Below are 19,661 nucleotides of genomic sequence, written 5' to 3'. Positions count from 1 at the left end.
AAATGATTTTAAACTAAAAAAAAGGGAGATTTAGATCAGATGGAAGGAAGAAATTTTTTATGGTGAGGGTGGTGAAACACCAGTACAGGTTACCCAGAGAGGTGGTAGAAGCCCCATCCCTGGAAACATTCAAGGTCAGGTTGGACGGGGCTCTGAGCAACCTGGTCTGGTTGAAGATGTCCCTGTCACTGCAGAGGGTTGGGACTAGATGACCTTTAAATATCCCTTCCAACCCAAACCAGTCTGTGATTCCATGTACCAAGATTCCATGACCCACTGCTCCCCCTTTGCTCTTTTGCCCAAGAAGCAAACTGAGAAGGAGGGAATTGTGCAATTAATGGTAAAATTAGGGGGTTGATTTTGTTGACAGTGACATCTGGAAATTTCTTGCTGAGGTTTAAATTGAGAAGAGGTTCAGAAACTGAGATCCACAACCCAGAGCTCAAGGGAGCTCAGCCTCCAGCAACACCCTGGCTTCACCCTTGTGGACCAACCTTGGCTCTCAGCCCCACAAAGCCAAAAAAAAGAGGCTTTAGCCCACGTTATTCTGCTGGTAGCAGATGCTGACACCCCACTGTCCTGCTCTGGTACCCCAGGATGCTCCCCACCAGCTTGTGCATCCCACTTGGCATGGGAAAAGGCAGAGCTCTGGTCCCACCTCAGTGGGTGCTTCTCCACGCTACTCATCTCTGCTGCATGTTGACTGTCAGCTTGGCATCCCCCTGGGGCAGCTCCACGTCTGGTTTTACTCAGCGGATTGTGCTAACTAGACAAGTTAATTGGGGGAAAAAAATTAAACTAGGATGCGCTCACGGAACAGATCTTTTCATTTGAAGCTTGTTTCCAATGGGAAAAAGATTGCTTTTTTAGCAAGAGTTGAATTTATACACAGAGGTGATTTATTTCCTCGAAGAATCTGGATGTTCTCATAGCAAATAACAACAACAACAAAAAAGAAAGAAAACAATGTTTTTTAAAAAATAGTATTTGGAGCCAATCAATCAAACATTGTGGATGATGCAAAGTTCCTCCTCTCTTATCAGCTCTGGTAGAAACCCAGGACAGTTCAGATTCATAATGATGAAAAATAAAGTGAGAATGGCTGCTCCAGCTGCTCCAGTGGTAAAAAAATCCCAGGCCTTGTCCCCAAACCCCAGCGATGCTCCTCAGGACCATGAGAAAGTCCTCAGCTCTCACATTCCCCACTGAGCTGGGGACATGCCCCTTGAGTGTCCCACTTTGGGCAGCAAAGGACCATAGAATTGGTGAAGGGTTTAGAGGGGAAGGGTGTGAGGAGAGGCTGGAGTCACTTGGTTTGTTCAGCCTGGAGAAGAGGAGACTGAGAGGAGATCTCATCGTGGTCTAGAACTTCCCCCCCAGAGGAAGAGGAGGGGCAGGTGCTGATCTCTTCTCTCTGGCCACCAACGAATGCCAGGAGCAGAGGGAATGGCAGGAAGATGTGTCAGGGGAGGGTGAGGTTGGCCATGAGGAAAAGGTTCTTGAGGCAGAGGGTGGTGGAGCACTGGCACAGGCTCCCCAGGGAGGTGCTCATGGCACCAAGCCTGACAAGATTCCAGCAGCATTTGGCCAAGGCCCTCAGGGACATGGTGTGAATGTTGGGATTGTCCTGTGCAGGGACAGGAGTTGGACTCCATCATCCTGGTGGGTCCCGTCCAGCTCACCACATTCTAGGATTCCATGAATCTGAGCAACGTGACAAGGTGCAGCTTTACAGACCAGAGCAGTGATAAAAATCATGGTGTTAAAGATGCCCCATTGCCCCTCACCCTGCCATACCTAGGTTGAGTTTGGTGCAGTTGCTGTGGGTGTCACTGGTCACTGGGCACTTGTAGACATCTCCTGTCTTCTGCTGACCATTGGTCTCGTAGGGAGCTCCCACCACCAGCCTGTGGGAAAGAGGAGTCGGTCAGTGCCCAGAGACTGGGTGGGTGGTGTGGGAGCAAACCCACGGCCACTACTGGAGGGGAATAAAATGATTACCAGCCCAAGCCCCTGGTATGTGGTCAGGAGATGATCCCTTGCTGGGGGATCATCGTGCAAAAGTGTTATTTCCACGTCCCCTTCCCATGACAGCTGGGGACAATGACTCACTGCTGCTTGGAATTAATACCCATCAGCTGCAACGGGGCAAATGAGTTATTGGCATCTGGCAGCCAGCAAGGTCTGCAAAACCATCTGATGGCACAGGGAGGACTGGGCTACCCCCATCACCTCCTCAGCTCGTGGCCAGCAGCAGCACCAAAACCTTCAGCATCCATCTGAAGTCCCATGGTGGGCACAGCTGGTCCCACCAGGAGAACAGAGATGTCCCTTCTCACCACGGCTTCAAGTAGGAACATTTTCATGCCAGGATTGTCTTCAGGACACAGATGTGTAGGAAGGAGTTCTGCCCAGCAATACCCAGGGGAATAGCAAGGAGCAGGTGTAGCAGTGATGGCAACTCACACTGGGATCCACAGGGATTTTTGTTCCCCACTAAGAAGCTGGAAAAGTGAATTTCCAGGAGTTTTGCTCTGACCTGAGGTTGTTCACTTAGGAGCCTTGCATTAGGATCTCCAGCTCAGCGGTGGGTGAGGACATTGGGCATCTATCTGGCCTCTAAAGTAAGAGGAGCTGATAAAAACACGTTCACCCACCATGGCTGGGATGGATCTGGGACATTACAAGCATTCTTCTCACTTTTTCTTCTGGACTTGACCAGAATAGTCCAAACCAGCAAACCAAAGGAGGAAAAGAGCAGAACCTGAGGAATTTGACCATTCCTTCCAGGATAGTTCAAAAATACCCCGAACCACGAGTTATTGGCATCTTCTGCTCCCAATGTGTTAGCCCAAAATAAATCTACTCCGTTGCTTTTGTTTGCTTTCAAAATCCTATCGGTGGATACAACCGGCCGGGTCCGGATCACCAGATAAAACAGGATCTTCTTTGTTCTACACCACCCTACCCAGCAGCTGGCAAAACGACCGTCCCCAGCACAGATGTTCCCTCTTAGACCACAAATGGTATTATTTTTTTTCCCTTTTTTTAAATGTTTCTTCTACAAAGACACTAAACCCTCATTCTTTTATTGAATCACTAGAAAACGGAATTGCTCACCAAATTAAAACTTCCAAAAAATCTAAGCACCATTTAAGGATTCTCATGGAAATATTTCCTGTCTGACAGCTTCATTGCTAACGAGGAGATTAATTATGGGGAAAATAATAACCATTTGGAGCCATTCTCAACAGCATCTGAGGAAATGTGGTACCTTCTCCCTGACCTGTGTCCCTCTGCTTCTGCTGCACTATCGATGCTCATGGTCAGAGACCTGGAAGATGTGAAATGTAAGGAATGGTGTGGGAAAGGGACAGAAAAAGACCTTAAAGATGAAAAGAAATACAGGTTGAGATACCTGAGAAGATGATGTTTCTCATTTTTTAAGTCTTCTTCCAATAGAAGAGTTAAGCAGGATTTAATATTAAATTCTTAGAACAGCTCCACCACGATGTGTCCCCCCAGCTCACAGCAGGATAATCCCAGCTGGGACTTTCCCATTAATTAATAATCAACATATTAATATTATCACACTAGCCATTAACAACTATTCTCCAACAGCAGCAGTTATTAAGTCAAAGCAACTCTTTCAAATAGGAGACGATGATGGGGGGCAAACCACCAGTTCTCCCAGTTCCGCAGCCCTAAGGCAGGACTGGAAGCTCAAAGGAAAAACCAAATATTTACAGACTCTGCCATGAATGCAAAGGGGTTGTGATGCTCAGGAAACCAGAATTTTTTCTGTCCCAAAGACAATGGCATTGTTTTCCCTTTTCAGTTAAATTGAAATGATTCATTCGCTGAAGCTGTCAAATTCTCATGGAAACTTGGCAGCTTGGGAAAAGGTTTTTCCAGCTGTTTGAAAGGTGCTGGTTGCAGGGATGATCCCTCAAGCACCAGGTTGCTTACAAACTTCTTCCTTTCCTCTGTGCTTTGTAAACCTGACCTCTCCATTATATTTTTTTCCTTAAAAAATATATATATATTAAAAAAATCCCATCCCAAACCACCCAGCCCATTCCCTGCTCCATCCCAAATCACTCAACCCATTCCCTGCTCCATCCCAAACTACCCAGCCCATTCCCTGCTCCATCCCAAATCACTCAACCCATTCCCTGCTCCATCCCAAACTACCCAGCCCATTCCCTGCTCCATCCCAAATCACTCAACCCATTCCCTGCTCCATCCCAAACTACCCAGCCCATTCCCTGCTCCATCCCAAATCACTCAACCCATTCCCTGCTCCATCCCAAACTACCCAGCCCATTCCCTGCTCCATCCCAAATCACTCAACCCATTCCCTGCTCCATCCCAAACTACCCAGCCCATTCCCTGCTCCATCCCAAATCACTCAACCCATTCCCTGCTCCATCCCAAACCACCCAGCCCATTCCCTGCTCCATCCCAAACCACCCAGCCCATTCCCTGCTCCATCCCAAACCACCCAGCCCATTCCCTGCTCCATCCCAAACCACCCAGCCCATTCCCTGCTCCATCCCAAATCACTCAACCCATTCCCTGCTCCATCCCAAATCACTCAACCCATTCCCTGCTCCATCCCAAACCACCCAGCCCATTCCCTGCTCCATCCCAAATCACTCAACCCATTCCCTGCTCGATCCCAGCTCTCTCCTTCCCCACACCCCCTTGGGTCACCCCAAATCTCCTCCTTCTTGCTCTCTAGAGGGTTGCAAACCCCCACCCCAGCCAGAGTTTGATGCTAAACAAGCAGAAAACTTCTGCACAGAGAGAAACTGCAGGCCCTTGCGTCACAACTTGGCTAATAAATGAAGTTTTAGAAGAAAATCAGAACCAAACAAGCCCGCCCTCGCCTTCCTTTTCATGCGTGCCTTCTGGGGAAAACAAAAGCAAAAAAAATAAAAAAAGGAAAAAAAAAAGGGATTAAACTGAGCAGACTGCTCAGAGAAACATGTTTGAGGAGAGCAACATGTTTGAGGACGTATTTTTAACTTTCATCCTGGGAAAAAAAAACAAAACAAAAAAGGAAAATAAAAAGGAAAATCAAGCTGTTGGTGGAAACACCCGAGGAGCCTCTGCAGCGTGGGGAGTGGAAACTCAATCTCTGCTTCGCCAGCAAAGCTGGGTCCTGCTTCCCTGTGTCCGTGGCTGCTGGGCAAGTCTCACAGCAAACATTAAAATGATGTGGCAAGCTCAATTTGTATTTTAGTTTTGCTTTTTAAAAATGATTTCATTACACGTGCACACGAGTGACGTGCACAGCATGACACGGCGACCCGAAACGCTGCTGTGCTTCCGTCTCCAAACCAGTTACAGTCACAGCTGCTCCGTATTGATCGAATTATTGGGGTAATTTCCCCCCCCCCCCTTAGTCAAAACATTATCTGATGAAATTCCTTGTGTCACAAATATTAATTCCTACCAGGTATCTCAGTAAAAAAAAAACCCCAATAAATTATGTTTGACTGGAGCAAACATCTCCCACAAAAACATCCGTCCCTGATCTGAAGGCATCAGGTGATGGAGGAGCCAACGTTGCCATGAGAAACTTGGCACAGAGTTAAATGGCTTGAAAATTAAACAGCATTTTTACCTGGAAATAGCTCAACCCCTCACCCCATACACATGACAACCCCCTACTCCAACCTCTGGTAGACCCCTCAGCCTGTCTTCATCCAGCAAAGTCCTCATTTTTTTTTAAGGGAATTATAGAATCATGGAATGGTTTGGATTGGAAGGGACCTTCAAGATCATCCAGTCCCAACCCCCCTGCCATCAGCAGGGACACCTTCCACTAGACCAGGTTGCTCAAAGCCTCATCCAGCCTGGCCTTGAACACTTCCAGGGAGGGGGCATCTACAACTTCCTTGGGCAACCTGTTCCAGTGTCTCACCACCCTCACAGTGAAGAACTTCTTCCTAATATCTCATCTAAACCTCCCCTCTTTCAGCTTAAACCCATTTCCCCTTCTTTGAATTGGGAAAAAACTCCTTGGGTGCATCACAAAGAGGTTGCAAATCTCATTTTGAGCCTTAAGATATTTTGATTAAAATGGAAAGAAATCAGGAAGGGAAGGTATGTCTAGTTGGTGATCCAGGAATGGGAGGATTAGGGAGGAATGGAGAAACAACTCTGCTTTTCACAGGATTTTTCAATCAATGGGACACTTAATCTCCTGCAAGGCAAAATTCACTTGCAGTTAATTTATTCAAGATGGAACTGGATGAAGAAGTGATTAAGGAGGTTCAGGAAAGGGAGAGTTCAGCTGTGGAAAACTTAAAATGGGATCAGGGTTCCTTGGAAGGAGTGGGACAAAGGAACAGACTTTGAAATGGTTTTCTCCACATTGGTAACGGTGGAAAAAAAATTCTTTGTGGGAGTCCAAGGAGAGACAGAAATGGTGGAGGAGTCAAAGAGATGATGGCACAGGAGGATGTGGGACCTGAGAAGGAGTCCTTGGTCTGACAGCAGCTTTCTGTGTGGCCTCTAACAAATTATTTTATCAATCTGTGGTGATTTTTTCATCTCTAAATACAAGATGGTTCCACTGAAGAGCACAGGCAAGGCAGGACAGCTCTGCTGATGGTGCCAATCCCATCGTCTTGCATGGACAGCAATGGGCAGACTGCTGCTTCAGCCAGTTCTGCTCACCATGAGCAGAGAAAACCCACGTGTTGGTGACCAAGGGCCACCACAGAAACATGCCTGGGACAGAAAGCAGTGCCCAAGTGCCAGGTGACCTCCATCACAGTCTCTTAGAGGGAGTCTGAGTGGATGGTGATGACATTATTAAACCCAGATCCATCCCTTAGCACTGTCCAAAGCCCAGGGAGGTGCAGCAGGGATATCAGAAGATGATAAACTGATTTTTTTTGGTCTCTCTGCAGAACAATCCCATGGGCCAGGAGCAGCCAGGGAGGGAGCACAGGTTAGTAGTGAGGAGCATCAGGTCTGGGAGGACCAACAGGCCATCCTGATGTGCTCTGGGTTAACGGCGTATTAAATAACGTCAGTTGGGTCCATTCCAAAAGCAGTTTTGAAGAAGCATGGTGCACAAAGCCAGGGGTGATGCAAACCTTTGTTCTCCTGCCTGGCAGCAGCCTGGGAGCTGACCCAGGGCATGTGGCAGGGGAGGAAGATGAAGAGGATGGTTACAGCGGGGAGGTATTTGCACCATCTGCATCAGGTTTCCATTACCCTTCAGTGGTTTGGAAACCCACCACACTCCATGAGGGACAATGTCCCCAGGCACTGCTACCCAGGAGAGGATGCTCCTCTGGGTCATGGTTGTTTCATCCACATCCTTCTCTCCTGTGTGGAACATCATCTCATCCCAATCTATTCCAAATCATCTCCAGCCCCAGCACTGCTTCTGGGCTGATGTCCTTCACCCAGCTCTGGACAGGATCTTCTCCAACACCCAGCTTTGGGTCCACTCATTACCATTGGGCTCGTTATTCAACAGTGATTGCAGGGGAACGTGACACCCTTTGCAAGATTAATTTACCCATCGAATACCTGAGAAACCACCCCCTCAGCAGAAGCATTCCTGGTGGATGCACTGGGGCCTCTCACTCACCCCAAATCTCCCTGTGCTCCTCATAGTTATTTCATGCATATAAAAGCTATAAGTAAATAAATATATCTATAAATAAAAAAAAAACAATTGTAATTTAATCCTGGAGAAAATGGTTTATCATTTTACAAACAATATATTCCACTCTGCTCAACTATGGGCAGACTCGAGCAATATATTTTTAGCCAACCAATTGTGTATTTTGATAAGATTATATATGAGAAATGGTGGAGCTGAGATGCTGCTCAATTGTTCTGTTCTACTGTATTTAATCATTTTCACAAGAGGAAGTATTCCAGCTCTCATTCCAGGCACTGGGATGAGCTGCATAGGGAAGTTGAGGTATGGTTGAGGTTTGCCATAGGTTGAGTCCTCATCCCTGGAGGTGTTTAGAAGATAGGTATATGAGGTGCTCAGAGATCTGGTTTAGTAGTGGACATATATGGTTGGACTTTATGACCTCAAAGGTCTTGTCCAACCAAAGAATTCTCTGATTCTATGATATTACCCCAATTAATAAACAACCCACTAATGACAGAGCAGTTGCAGTGCTCCATCCCCACATTTGATGGGTTTTGGGGGGATTTCTCTCCCAAGATGATGCACATCCTTGCTTTGAGGTTTGGATCCCACCAATCCCACAGAGTCCAGCACATGGAGTGAAGGTGACTGGGACCAGACCCACTCCTGGGCATGAGCTTCATCCCCATCCCCTCCTGCCCAGGGAACACCTGCAGGAGACCATCCAGCTGCCACCAGTGCACACAAGCACCCTTGGTCATTGTTTTTTTTAAAGGTTAATCAATGTTTTCTCCACTTTATAACAACCCCTCTCGTTGCAAAACCAAACACAAACACAACTATAATTCATCCAGCTGCTCTGCATGCCGGACAGAGCCGGGAATGGATGCTCCTAATTACACAGCCCATTTCCACAACACATCTGCAAACCCCTCCCATGGCCGGGCAGGACCTGGTGGGACACGTCCCTCCACGCTGAGGGGCCACATCACAGGAACAGCCCCATGGGGACCCAGGAGCAGGACAGGGAGGCAGGCAGGGTCTAAGCCCCCACATCTCAGTGAGCAAAATCACCGGCGCTCTCCTTAAAATAACCGGTGATGGGCGGGTTGCAGAACACGTCTGAGGAACTCGCAGAACATTGTGGTCAGCAGTAATGATACTTTCTTATTTTTCCTGGTGTCATTTTTTCCTCTTTGCTGAGGGATATTGTAATGAAGAGGTGTTTACAGCAGCGATCCTTGGCCCGACCGCGGGTTTCCACTGCGATGTTTGGAGTTGTTGGTCCATGTTCTTTGTGAGTTGCACGTGTCCATCAGGACTCGTGTGATCTCTGGCTTTCTTCTGGAGGTTTCCAAAGCAAACCCTGATCTGTGATTCCAGTTCTTACCAGGTGACTCTTGCTTTCAACAGTCACCCATTATTATTGCATCCAGTTCTGGGGCCACCAACAGCACAAGGACATGGAGCTACTGGAGCCAGTGCAGAGGAGGCCACCAGGATGATGCGAGGGCTGGAGCAGCTCTGCTGTGAGGACAGGCTGAGAGAGCTGGGGCTGTTCAGCCTGGAGAAGAGAAGGCTCCAGGGAGACCTTCTAGTGGCCTCCCAGTACCTGAAGGGGCTCCAGGAAGGCTGGGGAGGGACTTTGGCCAAGGGCAGGGAGTGAGAGAACAAGGGGTGATGGCTTGAAACTGGAAGAGAGTAGGTGCTTGTGGGGCAGCCACTCTCTACCTGCCAGATTCATCGTGTAGCCCAAATCCTCGTTTCCATTTTTGCCTCTTTTTGGGTCCCTTGTAGAAAAAAACCCACCAGGTGAGTTTTGCTTTTTTGTTGGACCTTTGTCTTCCTCTTTCAGCCCACCACCAACCAGGAAGAGTGTTAACTGACTGGGTTTACCTGCAAGGGGACATCCTTCCACGAGCCCTTCTCTTCTGCAAATCCTACAGCGAGTAACACCAGATCACATCTATTTTTCTGATTAGACCAAATGCTTTAAAAAAAATAATAATTAATAAGATAATAAAAAAATAATGCAATGGCCTAACCAGCTGATGCAAACCAACCCCAGAGCCTGCGACAACCACACTGATCTAAGTCAAGGAAGGTCTGCCTCAGGAATGTCAGATGTCCTATGTCCACCTGAGAAGGTGCCAGGTACCAACCAGCCCCAAAGAGCCCAATGATCCTAATAACAAAAAATATGTGATTTTCTGGAAGAAAAGACCCCATATGTACCAAAAATTGGACAACCTCCTCAAAGGAGATGGGATGAGCTGCTACATCACCCTGCACCCTGCAGCCCCGGCGTGGTGGGAAGGAGAACTGGGAGCAGACGTTATCCCCACGCTGGAGGAATGCTTTGCAGTTATGTACCCTTTCACCAAAATAATCCGAGCTCTGGGGCACTGGCCAAGCCACAGGAGAATCCCAGCCAAGAAAACCTCTCGCAGTAGTAGGGAAATAGCAAAACTCTTTTAACTGTTTTTCCAGATCAGCACAATTATGGCTTTAAATCCACCGAGCAGATTTTTCTCTCCTCTCCTCTCCCTCCTCCTTTTCCCTTTGGCCGTTCTCAGACTGGAAACGTCATGTCTGTGCCTGGAGCAGCTGTGGGGATGGGGGCTGAGGGCTGTCCCCCCTCCTTGGAGGGGAGGGTTAGTCCTGAGGTGCCTGCAAGGATGAGCTCTGGATATGGGGAGATGTTCAAGGGGGTCAAACCCTGCACTGAGGCTTCACAGAATCACCCAGAATGGTGGGGGTTGGAAGGAACCTCAAAAGATCACCCAGTCCAACCCCCCTGCCAGAGCAGGATCACCTACAGTAGGTCACACAGGAAGGTGTCCAGGTGGGTTTTGAATGTCTCCAGAGAAGGAGACTCCACAACTTCTCTGGGCAGCCTTCACATCACCACTTCGCTGCAAAGTGGGGGTCAGACCAGCACAAGATACAAGCTGGCGAGGGAAGGAGCAGCTAAAGAGCACCCAGCACCCCAAACATTAGACCCAGAGCCCTTGAAAGCCACCTGGCTACCAACACAACTGGTGACCCAGTCCCCAGCCATGCCACCTTGCCAGCAGCATCAGCAAAGCCCTGGCCTCAGCCAACTCGGGAATGCTCTATTTATTATTTTTACAGCTTTCTGAAGGCTAATGGATGTTTATTCCCAGGGTTTTCCTTCCACAGCCAGTTCTTCTCAAGCTTCATTTTTCACATAGCTGGAAACTTTCAATCCGCAGACAGAAGCCGGCGCGTTGCAGCCCTTGAAGCTCATCGAGTCCAACCATGAACCCAACACTGACCAGTCCCCTATGACTAACCCATGTCCCTCAGCACTGTGTCTACACGACTCTTCAATCCCTCCAGGGATGGGGACTCCACCACTGCCCTGGGCAACCCCTTCCAATGCCTCAGAACCCTTTCAGCAAAGAAATTCTTCCTCACATCCCATCTCAACTGCCCTGGCCACAACTGGAGCCCATTTCCTCTTGTCCTGTCCCTTGGGCCTTGGTTGAACAGACCCACCCCCACCTCTCTCCACCCTCCTCCAAGGGACTTGCACAGAGCCAGAAGGTCTCCCCTCAGCCTCCTTTTCTCCAGGCTCAACACCCCCAGTTCCCTCAGCCACAAGGGAACTCAGCACACTTGTGCTCCAGACCCTTCCCCAGCTCCGTTGCCCTTCTCTGGACACGCTCCAGCACCTCCATGTCCTTCTTGGACTCAGGGGCCCAACACTGAACCCAGCACTCGAGGGGCAGAGGAACAGCTCCAAGCCAAGTCACCCCTTCGGGTCAACACCCTCACAGTATCTCCCTCTCCTTCTGCCAAAATTCCTGCCAGGCCACTTTACCCCAAGCATGGGGAGCTCCCATTTCCCCCAGTTTTCACCCAAGATGCCCAGTGCTGTGGACTGGGATGCTCAGACCCTGTAACATGGAGCACTGCTTGCACCAGGAACGCTGCCTGACCACTGTGGTACGACGCGACGTTGCCCAGTAGGATGACTTTCCATAGCCCAGTGTCATTTTTTCCATTCACCTACTTGGAAAAGGTACTTGAGTTGCATCTCCAGCTTAATGAAAAAGGGAGAGAAAGTGTTGAGAGAGAGAGGTCTGAAAGCCACCCACTACTCAGGAAGACGGTGAGCAGAAAAAAAGCCACCCCACAAACTGATGAGCTTTTCGAGCAGTGTATATCCAAGCATATTTTTTTTCCCCCAAAGGGATTTTAATCTGAATTCTTTCCTCCCAGTTTTTCCACTCTCAGGTTTGAAGTTGCAGCCCTCGCGTGCAAATGATCTGGCTCCTTCTCCAAAAGGTTAGAAAAAGGGAAATAATTACAACTAAAAATATACCTACAGAATATTCTATCTAAATTTGTGTATATACATACACTCAAATATGCCTAGACATAGATATACATATATATTAAAATATATATATATAAAATCTCCTTTGAAACCCTTCTAAAACCACCCACACCAGCCAAAATCAGCATGAAAAGACTCAGACTGCCGGATAGGTGCCAAAGTCCTCAAATTCCACGTTTTTTGGTATTTGGCAGCCGGGTGTCTGCACGTTGTTATAACCATCACTCCTATAGGAACCTGAGATAACCATCACCTTTCTCTGAGCTTTTCTCCATTTCAGTGGATTTTGTTAAACTCCTGAGGGATGGAATTGAAGGACACTCCTCTGGCTTCTGTCTTTCCCAGCAACTGGAGTCTCATCTTCAAATCTCCACTACTTCTACCTCCTGCCAGCTCCTGGGCTTGGCCAAGGCTCAGCATGATTATTATCCCCGCTCTGTACGTCCTTGGTTTATACTATAGATGTTTTGTTTGTTCAGTCATTTCTCCTTTAACCAGAGTGAGTCATGGTGGCTTCATTTTTTTAACGGTGTCCCCATGTTTAATAGATATTTTATACGACATAATTGCATATTCAAATAGCTGCTGTGCTTGTGTGTACACGTACACTCACTCTCTGCAGAGAACAGCCATCTTTTTTCATGCAGAAGAACCAACAGAAGAGAAAACTACAGCTTGTCCTGCTTGATGTTGGCAGGAGAGATGTGAGAAGGGTCAAAATGAGCCAGAGTTGGTTTTTGCTCCAGTGTCCTGCTGGGAAAAGAGGCAAAAATCCTCCCTTTGCTGGTCCTCAAGAGAAGCCAGCCCTTGACCACCCCATCAGTGATGGTGGCATGAGAAAAAAGCAGAAGAGCCCTCAAATGGCGTGGGAATTGCAGTCCCATGCCAGGACCATGCCTAAACCAGCATCTACAGCTACAATTGGCTTGAAAATATTTTTAAAATGGGTGTTTTCCACCAATCTCCACAGGGTTTCTCCATCAGAGAGCTCACTTGGGGCAGAAATCTGGAGCAAGGCTCAGCTGTGGCCTCAGAGGTGTGTCCTACCACCTGCACCCACAGATGGCATTTTGTTATTTGAGGAGCATGGTGGCACATGAGCACCTTGAGTGAGGTGCCTGTGAGCCCTTCATACCTGGTTATGCTGCTCTCCTCCAAGGGGAGATTTTTGGCATGGTTTAGGATGAGAAGAGATGGGAAAGGGATGTTATCCAGAAGCAGGAAGGAACGTGATGGTCAAGACACCTGGTTCCTGCTCCTTATCTGCTTTCGCTGTGATTTTGCCAAGAAAGGTTGGACCAGAGGATCCTTGAGGTCCCTTCCAACCTGGTATTCTATGATCCTATGATCTCTGAACAGCCTTTCCTAGGCTCAGCCCTGACCCAGCAGATGCCTCTGCAGAGCCAGAGTCACCTGTAGGCACCAGCACAAATACCACCAAATTGTTGGTGGTTTAGATCCAATCCTGATAGAAAATAATTCTGTGCAAATGAAGAGCTTGCACAGTCTGAAGCTTCATATCAACTGTCCTGGAGAGCCTGGTCCCCATCCCACCATCTCACCTGGGACCTGCCCAGGAGCAAGTGAGGGTTGGAGATACCAGGCTGGGCTGAGATTCCCTCAGAAATGAAGCACATGGTGCTGCCCAGAAGTGCTCCAGCATCACCTGGAGGGAGATGAGGTTGGAAGACTTCACACCAAGCAAAGCAACGTCACCCGTTAACGTCAGCCACCCCCACTCAGGGCATGTCTGAAGCAGGGGATGTTGCAGGAGTTTGTTTTATTTACTGGAACCGAAGACTTCACACCAAGCAAAGCAACGTCACCTGTTAACGTCAGCCACCCCCACTCAGGGCACGTCTCAAGCAGGGGATGTTGTAGGAGTTTGTTTTATTTACTGGAACTACTCAACAGTCATGTTTATGTTGTGCTCTGGTGGCTTTGGCCACCAGCAGTTGTGCTGTCAGGCTGCTCAAAATTCTTTACTCTCCAAAAAAAGCATTTCTTGGAGGTAATATCCATGTTCTCAAGTGAAGGAAAGGTGGAGGACTGTCCCATGCCAGATGTTTCTGGCTGCTGGTTTAGGTGTAAACTGGCTGGTTGGGAAATAGTCCCATAACACAAGTTTGTGGACAGTGAGGATGAAAAGGATCCCAAGAAACCACCCAGTCCCCAACACAGCCCCAGGGAAAGTCAACTGTAGGAGAAAGCTCCCCAACTGCTGCATGCAGACCTGCCCACGGACCATGGGGATGTCCCCCTACAAGGATGCTCTGCAACCTGGCATGGTCACACTTCTGGTGAGACTCAGCTCCTCCCTTCCCAGCCCAGCCAAGAGCAGATGCTCCCAGTGGAAAGCTGAACCTTATCCCACCATTCACAGAATCCCAGCATGGCCTGGATTAGAAAAGCCCTTTAAGCTCATGGAGTCCAACCATGAACCCAACACTGACCAGTCCCCTATGACTAACCCATGTCCCTCAGCACTGTGTCTACACGACTCTTCAATCCCTCCAGGGATGGGGACTCCACCACTGCCCTGGGCAACCCCTTCCAATGCCTCAGAACCCTTTCTATGAATATTAACTTGGGTCTCTGCTGGATGGTGGAAGGAAATGGTGACCAAGAGAGTGGAAACATCAACCTGGTTTTAATTGCAAGCATCTCCCTGGGATGCAGCTGGGAGCATCAGAGCTGGGATGACCCCCACAGCACTAATGCAGCACAGGGGGGCTGCAGCATCAGTGTCACCCCATTAACTGGGTGCACAAACCTCCCTGCTCCTCCTTGCAGTGAAATGTCAGCTCAGCTTGAGGACACAGGACAAGGTCTTGCCCCGTGTCCTCTGCCAGCACCAGCAAAGGTCACACAAAGGCAGCACAGGTCTGATTTTTTAATTTTAGGGGTATCCACCTGCACTAATTACATGTTTGGTTGCTGCCTGAAGCCTGGCTCTCATCCACCCATGGAGCAGACCCTTCAGACCTGGAGTAATTGAGTTGCAAGGACTTTCATGGGCTTTTGATCTGCCCTCATCACCGCAGCATCCAGATGTCTTCCTGCAGAGCACCAAGGGCCTCTGCCAACATCTGTGTGGGATCTCCCAGCAGGGATCAGTCCTGGCAAGGAGCAAAACCTGCCACGAAACCCAAAACCTGAGCAAAGCCCATCCCAGTCTCATCTTGCACTCCTGATGGACTCAGGCAGGTCTGAGCACTTCTGCAGACTACGACCCTTTGATGGAAACTATATAAAACGGGATGGCCTCAACCCAAAATCCAGATGGGTTTCCAGCAAGTGTTGGAGGCCAAGGAACCCTGGGGAACCTTGCCTGGAGCAAAGCCCCACGTGCAGCACCTGCCACCAAGATGCAGCTGTGCAGGACCCAGAGCACAGCATCCTCCACAGATGTCCACCCACCAAATAAAGACCACACCATTATCTCCCACATAAATCTCTTCTTTTTGAAAGGAAGATGGTTTCTGGTCTCTACTTTGCCCAAGCTGGCTTGGTACCAGCCTCACCAAGAGCAAACCTGGTTTCCCTTGAAGCTCGAGCACTGCCCTCCCCAAAGCAGTGGTGAGATGGAGCTGGAGGAGATACCCAGCATTTTGGGCAGGTTGCTTTAGATCTCCTCCTCGCCTGAGCCTGGCACAGAGCTCACTCACCATTTCTTGCCCCCGATGTCGTGCTGCTGCACGGTGTAACCAAAATACGCCTCCTTCGAGCCAGCTATGATCTTGGGCCTCTTGGTGTCAATGTTGAAGGTGTCACTGAACCCTGAGGAGAGAAAAGAAGGATCTCATCAGCCAAGGTGTTAAGATGGTAGGAGAAAACACTGTTTTCCTGTGGTCAGAGATTGTAACAGGTCACCCCAAGAGGCTGTGCAGTCTCCACCCATGGAGATATTCAAACCCCAAGCAGACAAAGACCTAGACAACCTGCTCCAGCTGACCCTGCTTGAACAGGGCTTGGACTAGATGATCTCCAGAGGTTCCTCCAACCTCAACCATTCTGAGAACACTGCTTCACCAAAACGTACAACGTGCCCTAGGAGTGTCCTAGGCAAGACAGAGGTGTTTCTACTCCATCACAGCAGCTCTGCAGTGCAGCATTCCCATGGCCAGCCGTGATGGAGAAAAGACTGCAAGACCCAAAACACCAGCCCCACCTCACCTGCAGCCACCCAGCACTCCTCTCTCCAGCACTGAAACCCTGGGGAGGAGCCAACCCCACGGCTGCAGCTTTAAGTGGGTTCATTTAGGGCTTAGAGGCTACAGCTGTGCACATCCTGAAGAACAGCCCACCTTCAAAGGAGCTTCACCCTGGCAGGCACCAAGGTGTTCCTCAAGACCACTGAGCTGGTGCCCATCACTGCTGCCAAAGTGAAATCACATTTCTGGTGCATGATAAAGGAAACATTATATTTCCTCTGGGCTGATGTAAAAGTGAATCAGCCAAAGCCAGGCTGCCAGGATGGACATGGGGAAGGGAGAGGAGATCACCCTCCTCCTCTCCAACATCTCCTCAAACCCCCTGTGACAGGCAGCACTGCTCTGCAATGCTTTTGCTTGTGGTGGAGACAGCCGCCACCACGTCCCCACATAACCCCACAGGGACCATGGGCTGGGGGTACATAGGACATGTGTGGCCATGTCAGATGTTCCTGGATGCAAATGTTACATGGCCTCTACGAGGAGGTGTTTTTAATTTACACTATTATATTCCCCATGGGTTTGGTTATTGGGAGAAACTCCTTCATCAAAAGGGTTGTCAAGCATTGGAACAAGCTGCCCAGGGAAGTGGTGGAGTCACCATCCTTGGAGGTGTTCAAAAAACACTTAGACATGGCACTTCAGGACATGGTTTAGTGGCCATGGTGGTGTTGGGTTGATGGTTGGACTTGATGATCTTGGAGGTCTTTTCCAGCCTTAATGATTCTGTGATTGTCAAGCATTGAAACAGGCTGGCCAGGGAGGTGGTGGAGTCACCTTCCCTGGTGGGATTTAACAGACGGGCAGACGAGGTGCTCAGGGACATGGGTTAGAGGTGGGATTGGCAGTGTTGGGTTCCTGTTTGGACTCAATGATCTTAAAGGTCTTTTCCAACCACTACGATTCTGTGATTTTAAGCATAGAGGGACATGGTCAAGGAGCAACTGCATGGAAGATGGTGCTACAGGGCAGGATATACAATAGCCAGGACATCCCAACTCTACGTTCACCTTTGGGCTGAAGGTAGCTATGGTTGCAAAGAAAAGATCCTGGTGTCCCTAGGCAGGACAGCTTTAAAAGCAGCAGAAGGATCACATTTGGTACTTCTAGGGGTATAAAGGGGTTGTCAACAGGAGAGGTTGGGAATGCTGCTTCCCAGGCAGAAAAATTCAAGATGGAAAGTGTTTTTATAAGTAGGAATGTCAGGGAGAAACCTGATGTTTTGCAGTCAGAGGAACAAATGTGCAACGTTGGCTTTGTGAGCAGAGAACCCGCAGGTTCTCGCCAAGGAGAGCTGAGGAAAAGAGCTTTAAAATCCTTCAAAAAAGAAATTCTAGAAAGCAAAAAAGGAGAGGACCGGGGGGGGGGGATCAGAGCCAGCATATTTTGTGGTAGCTTGACCTTATTTAACATTACAAAACAAATTAAAACCTCTTCTGAGTTAACCCAGTGGAGAAATGGAGGTCGGGATGGGCCACCAAGAAGAGTGATGGGTGAGGGGACGGGGTGATGGGCAAGGGATGGGTGAGGGGACAGGGTGATGGGTATGGGATGGGGTGATGGGCAAGGGATGGGGTGATGGGTGAGGGGATGGGGTGCTGGGCGTGGGATGGGGAAGGGGATGAGCAAGGGATGGGGTGATATTTGAGGGGATGGGGTGATGGGTGAGGGGATGAGCAAGGGATGGAGTGATGGATGAGGAGATGGGCTGCTAGGAGCACCCTAGGGTGTCACATCATTGCCACTGGTGAGATGGGGTGCTACCCTGGACCTGGCTGGAAGAAGAGGAGTCTTTTGGGGAAGGGGTTCTGCATTTCAAGCAAGGTTTAATTCCAGCTAATGCAGAGGCATCTTCATCCCTTGGGTGCAGAGCAAGTCTCAGGGAGGATATGATGGGTTTGCTGCTGATTTTATGGCACTCAGCACTTTGATTTTGCACTGCAGAGCCCCCAGCTGAAGGTTTTCAGAGAGCAGGAACGCTGGGACAAGTTGAGGACCCTCATCCTGGGGTTCCTCGCGTTAGGACCTCATGGTGCAGCTGTAGCCTCCAGCCAGGCTGGTCATGAAAAGCAACATAAAGCCCAAATAAATAGAGAATTCTTCATAAGAATTCACAGGTCTGTGAACTGGGGGGAGCAGAGAGAAGGGCTGCAAGGAGCTCATGTCCCTCACCGTGCTGGAGCATCCCACTTTGGATGGAGAACTGGGAGAGACAACAGGGCTGGAAAAAAACAAAATAATCTGGAAGAAAGTTTCCAGGCGTTGAATGGCAGAAGGGAGGAATTTCAGAAAGCTGACAGATGTGGGTGCATTCGAGGCAGAAAGGAAACAAAACCAAAACAACAACAAAAAAAACCCAACCCTGAGAGTCTTTCAATTGGCTTAAACTAATGGGAGCTTCTTGAGATGTTGTCAAGGAGATTTAGCAACCCGAAGAACCGAGTCTCATTTTCTTGTCAGGAGTGACATCATTGTCCTAAATAAGTGACCAAAAGCCACATGTTTTGCTTGCAATGCTGCCAAGGCAGGAAGCCTCAAATGCCTCCTTTCCAAACTGGAGCTTCTGTTGAGTCCAAACTTTTGATTCTTCTCAGGTCAAAAATTGAAAAGAAAAAATAATAATAATCATAATTAAAAAAGAAACATATTTAGGAAACAATACTGGGAATAAAAGCCACCTTTCTTGCCAAAAAGAATAAAAATAAGTCCTTGGTGTAAGGGAAATCTCTGGGAGGGGGATGTTCTTGGAGGTCTCAGCACCATCTTCTTGCCCACACCTCTGCCTGTGCCTCCTGCCTGCATCCTACGGGCAGGCAACGGGATTCACCGCCGGCAAAGGGACTCTGGGAAGATGCTGTAACATTTTCTGTGATGCCCCAAAAGCTGCTTCTGCTGCTGTGAGAAGTTTGGGTCTTTAATTCACTGCCTCTGCTCCAAACTTTTGTGATTTAAGGAGATTTGGATGGTGGAGCCACCAGAAAAATATCCTTCTTTTTTTTTTTGACTGAGGAAAATGCAGTTGACTTCTTTGATTGCTTCCCTGGCCTCCAGCACTTCCACAGCTCAGCACAGAGCTTCTGGAGAGAGGGCAAGCTGACACAGGGCAGCGACATAGGTGGGAGAAGCATCTCAAAGGCTGTGGCTGAGTCCAGCCCATGGGAACTTGTATCCAGGTCCACTCAGGTTCTTCTTCTTTTAGATTGGATATGAGGAAAAATTTCATTACTGAGAGGGTGTCAAGCACTGGAACAGGCTGCCCAGGGAAGTGGTGGAGTCACCAACCCTGGAGGTGTTCAAAAATACGTAGACATGGCCCTTCGGGACACGGTTTAGTGGCCATGGTGGTGTTGGGTTGGCAGTTGGACTTGATGATCTTGGAGGTCTTTTCCAACCTTCATGGTTCTATGATCCTGCCAATTTCCCCAGGGAAAATTCCTCATATTCC

The 19,661-nt window shown here is 48.8% G+C and overlaps 1 protein-coding gene across 1 annotated transcript in view; it reads right to left on the bottom strand.

Moving 5' to 3' along the window:
• Window positions 1–19,661, bottom strand: part of ITGA11 (integrin subunit alpha 11) — a 48,734-nt gene that overhangs the window by 24,667 nt on the left and 4,406 nt on the right. Inside the window, exons 2-3 of the mRNA XM_010170425.1 lie at window positions 15,671–15,782; window positions 1,798–1,907 (exon numbers count right to left, since the gene is read on the bottom strand). Of these exons, the coding sequence (XP_010168727.1) occupies window positions 1,798–1,907; window positions 15,671–15,782 (222 nt within the window). The remainder of the gene's footprint in view (window positions 1–1,797; window positions 1,908–15,670; window positions 15,783–19,661) is intronic.

This window comes from Antrostomus carolinensis, unplaced genomic scaffold (genome assembly GCF_000700745.2).
Source record: "Antrostomus carolinensis isolate BGI_N321 unplaced genomic scaffold, ASM70074v2 scaffold18866, whole genome shotgun sequence".
Taxonomy (NCBI): domain Eukaryota; kingdom Metazoa; phylum Chordata; class Aves; order Caprimulgiformes; family Caprimulgidae; genus Antrostomus; species Antrostomus carolinensis.
Note: the sequence above shows the minus strand (reverse complement) of the source record. Positions and strands in the feature narration are given on the sequence as shown.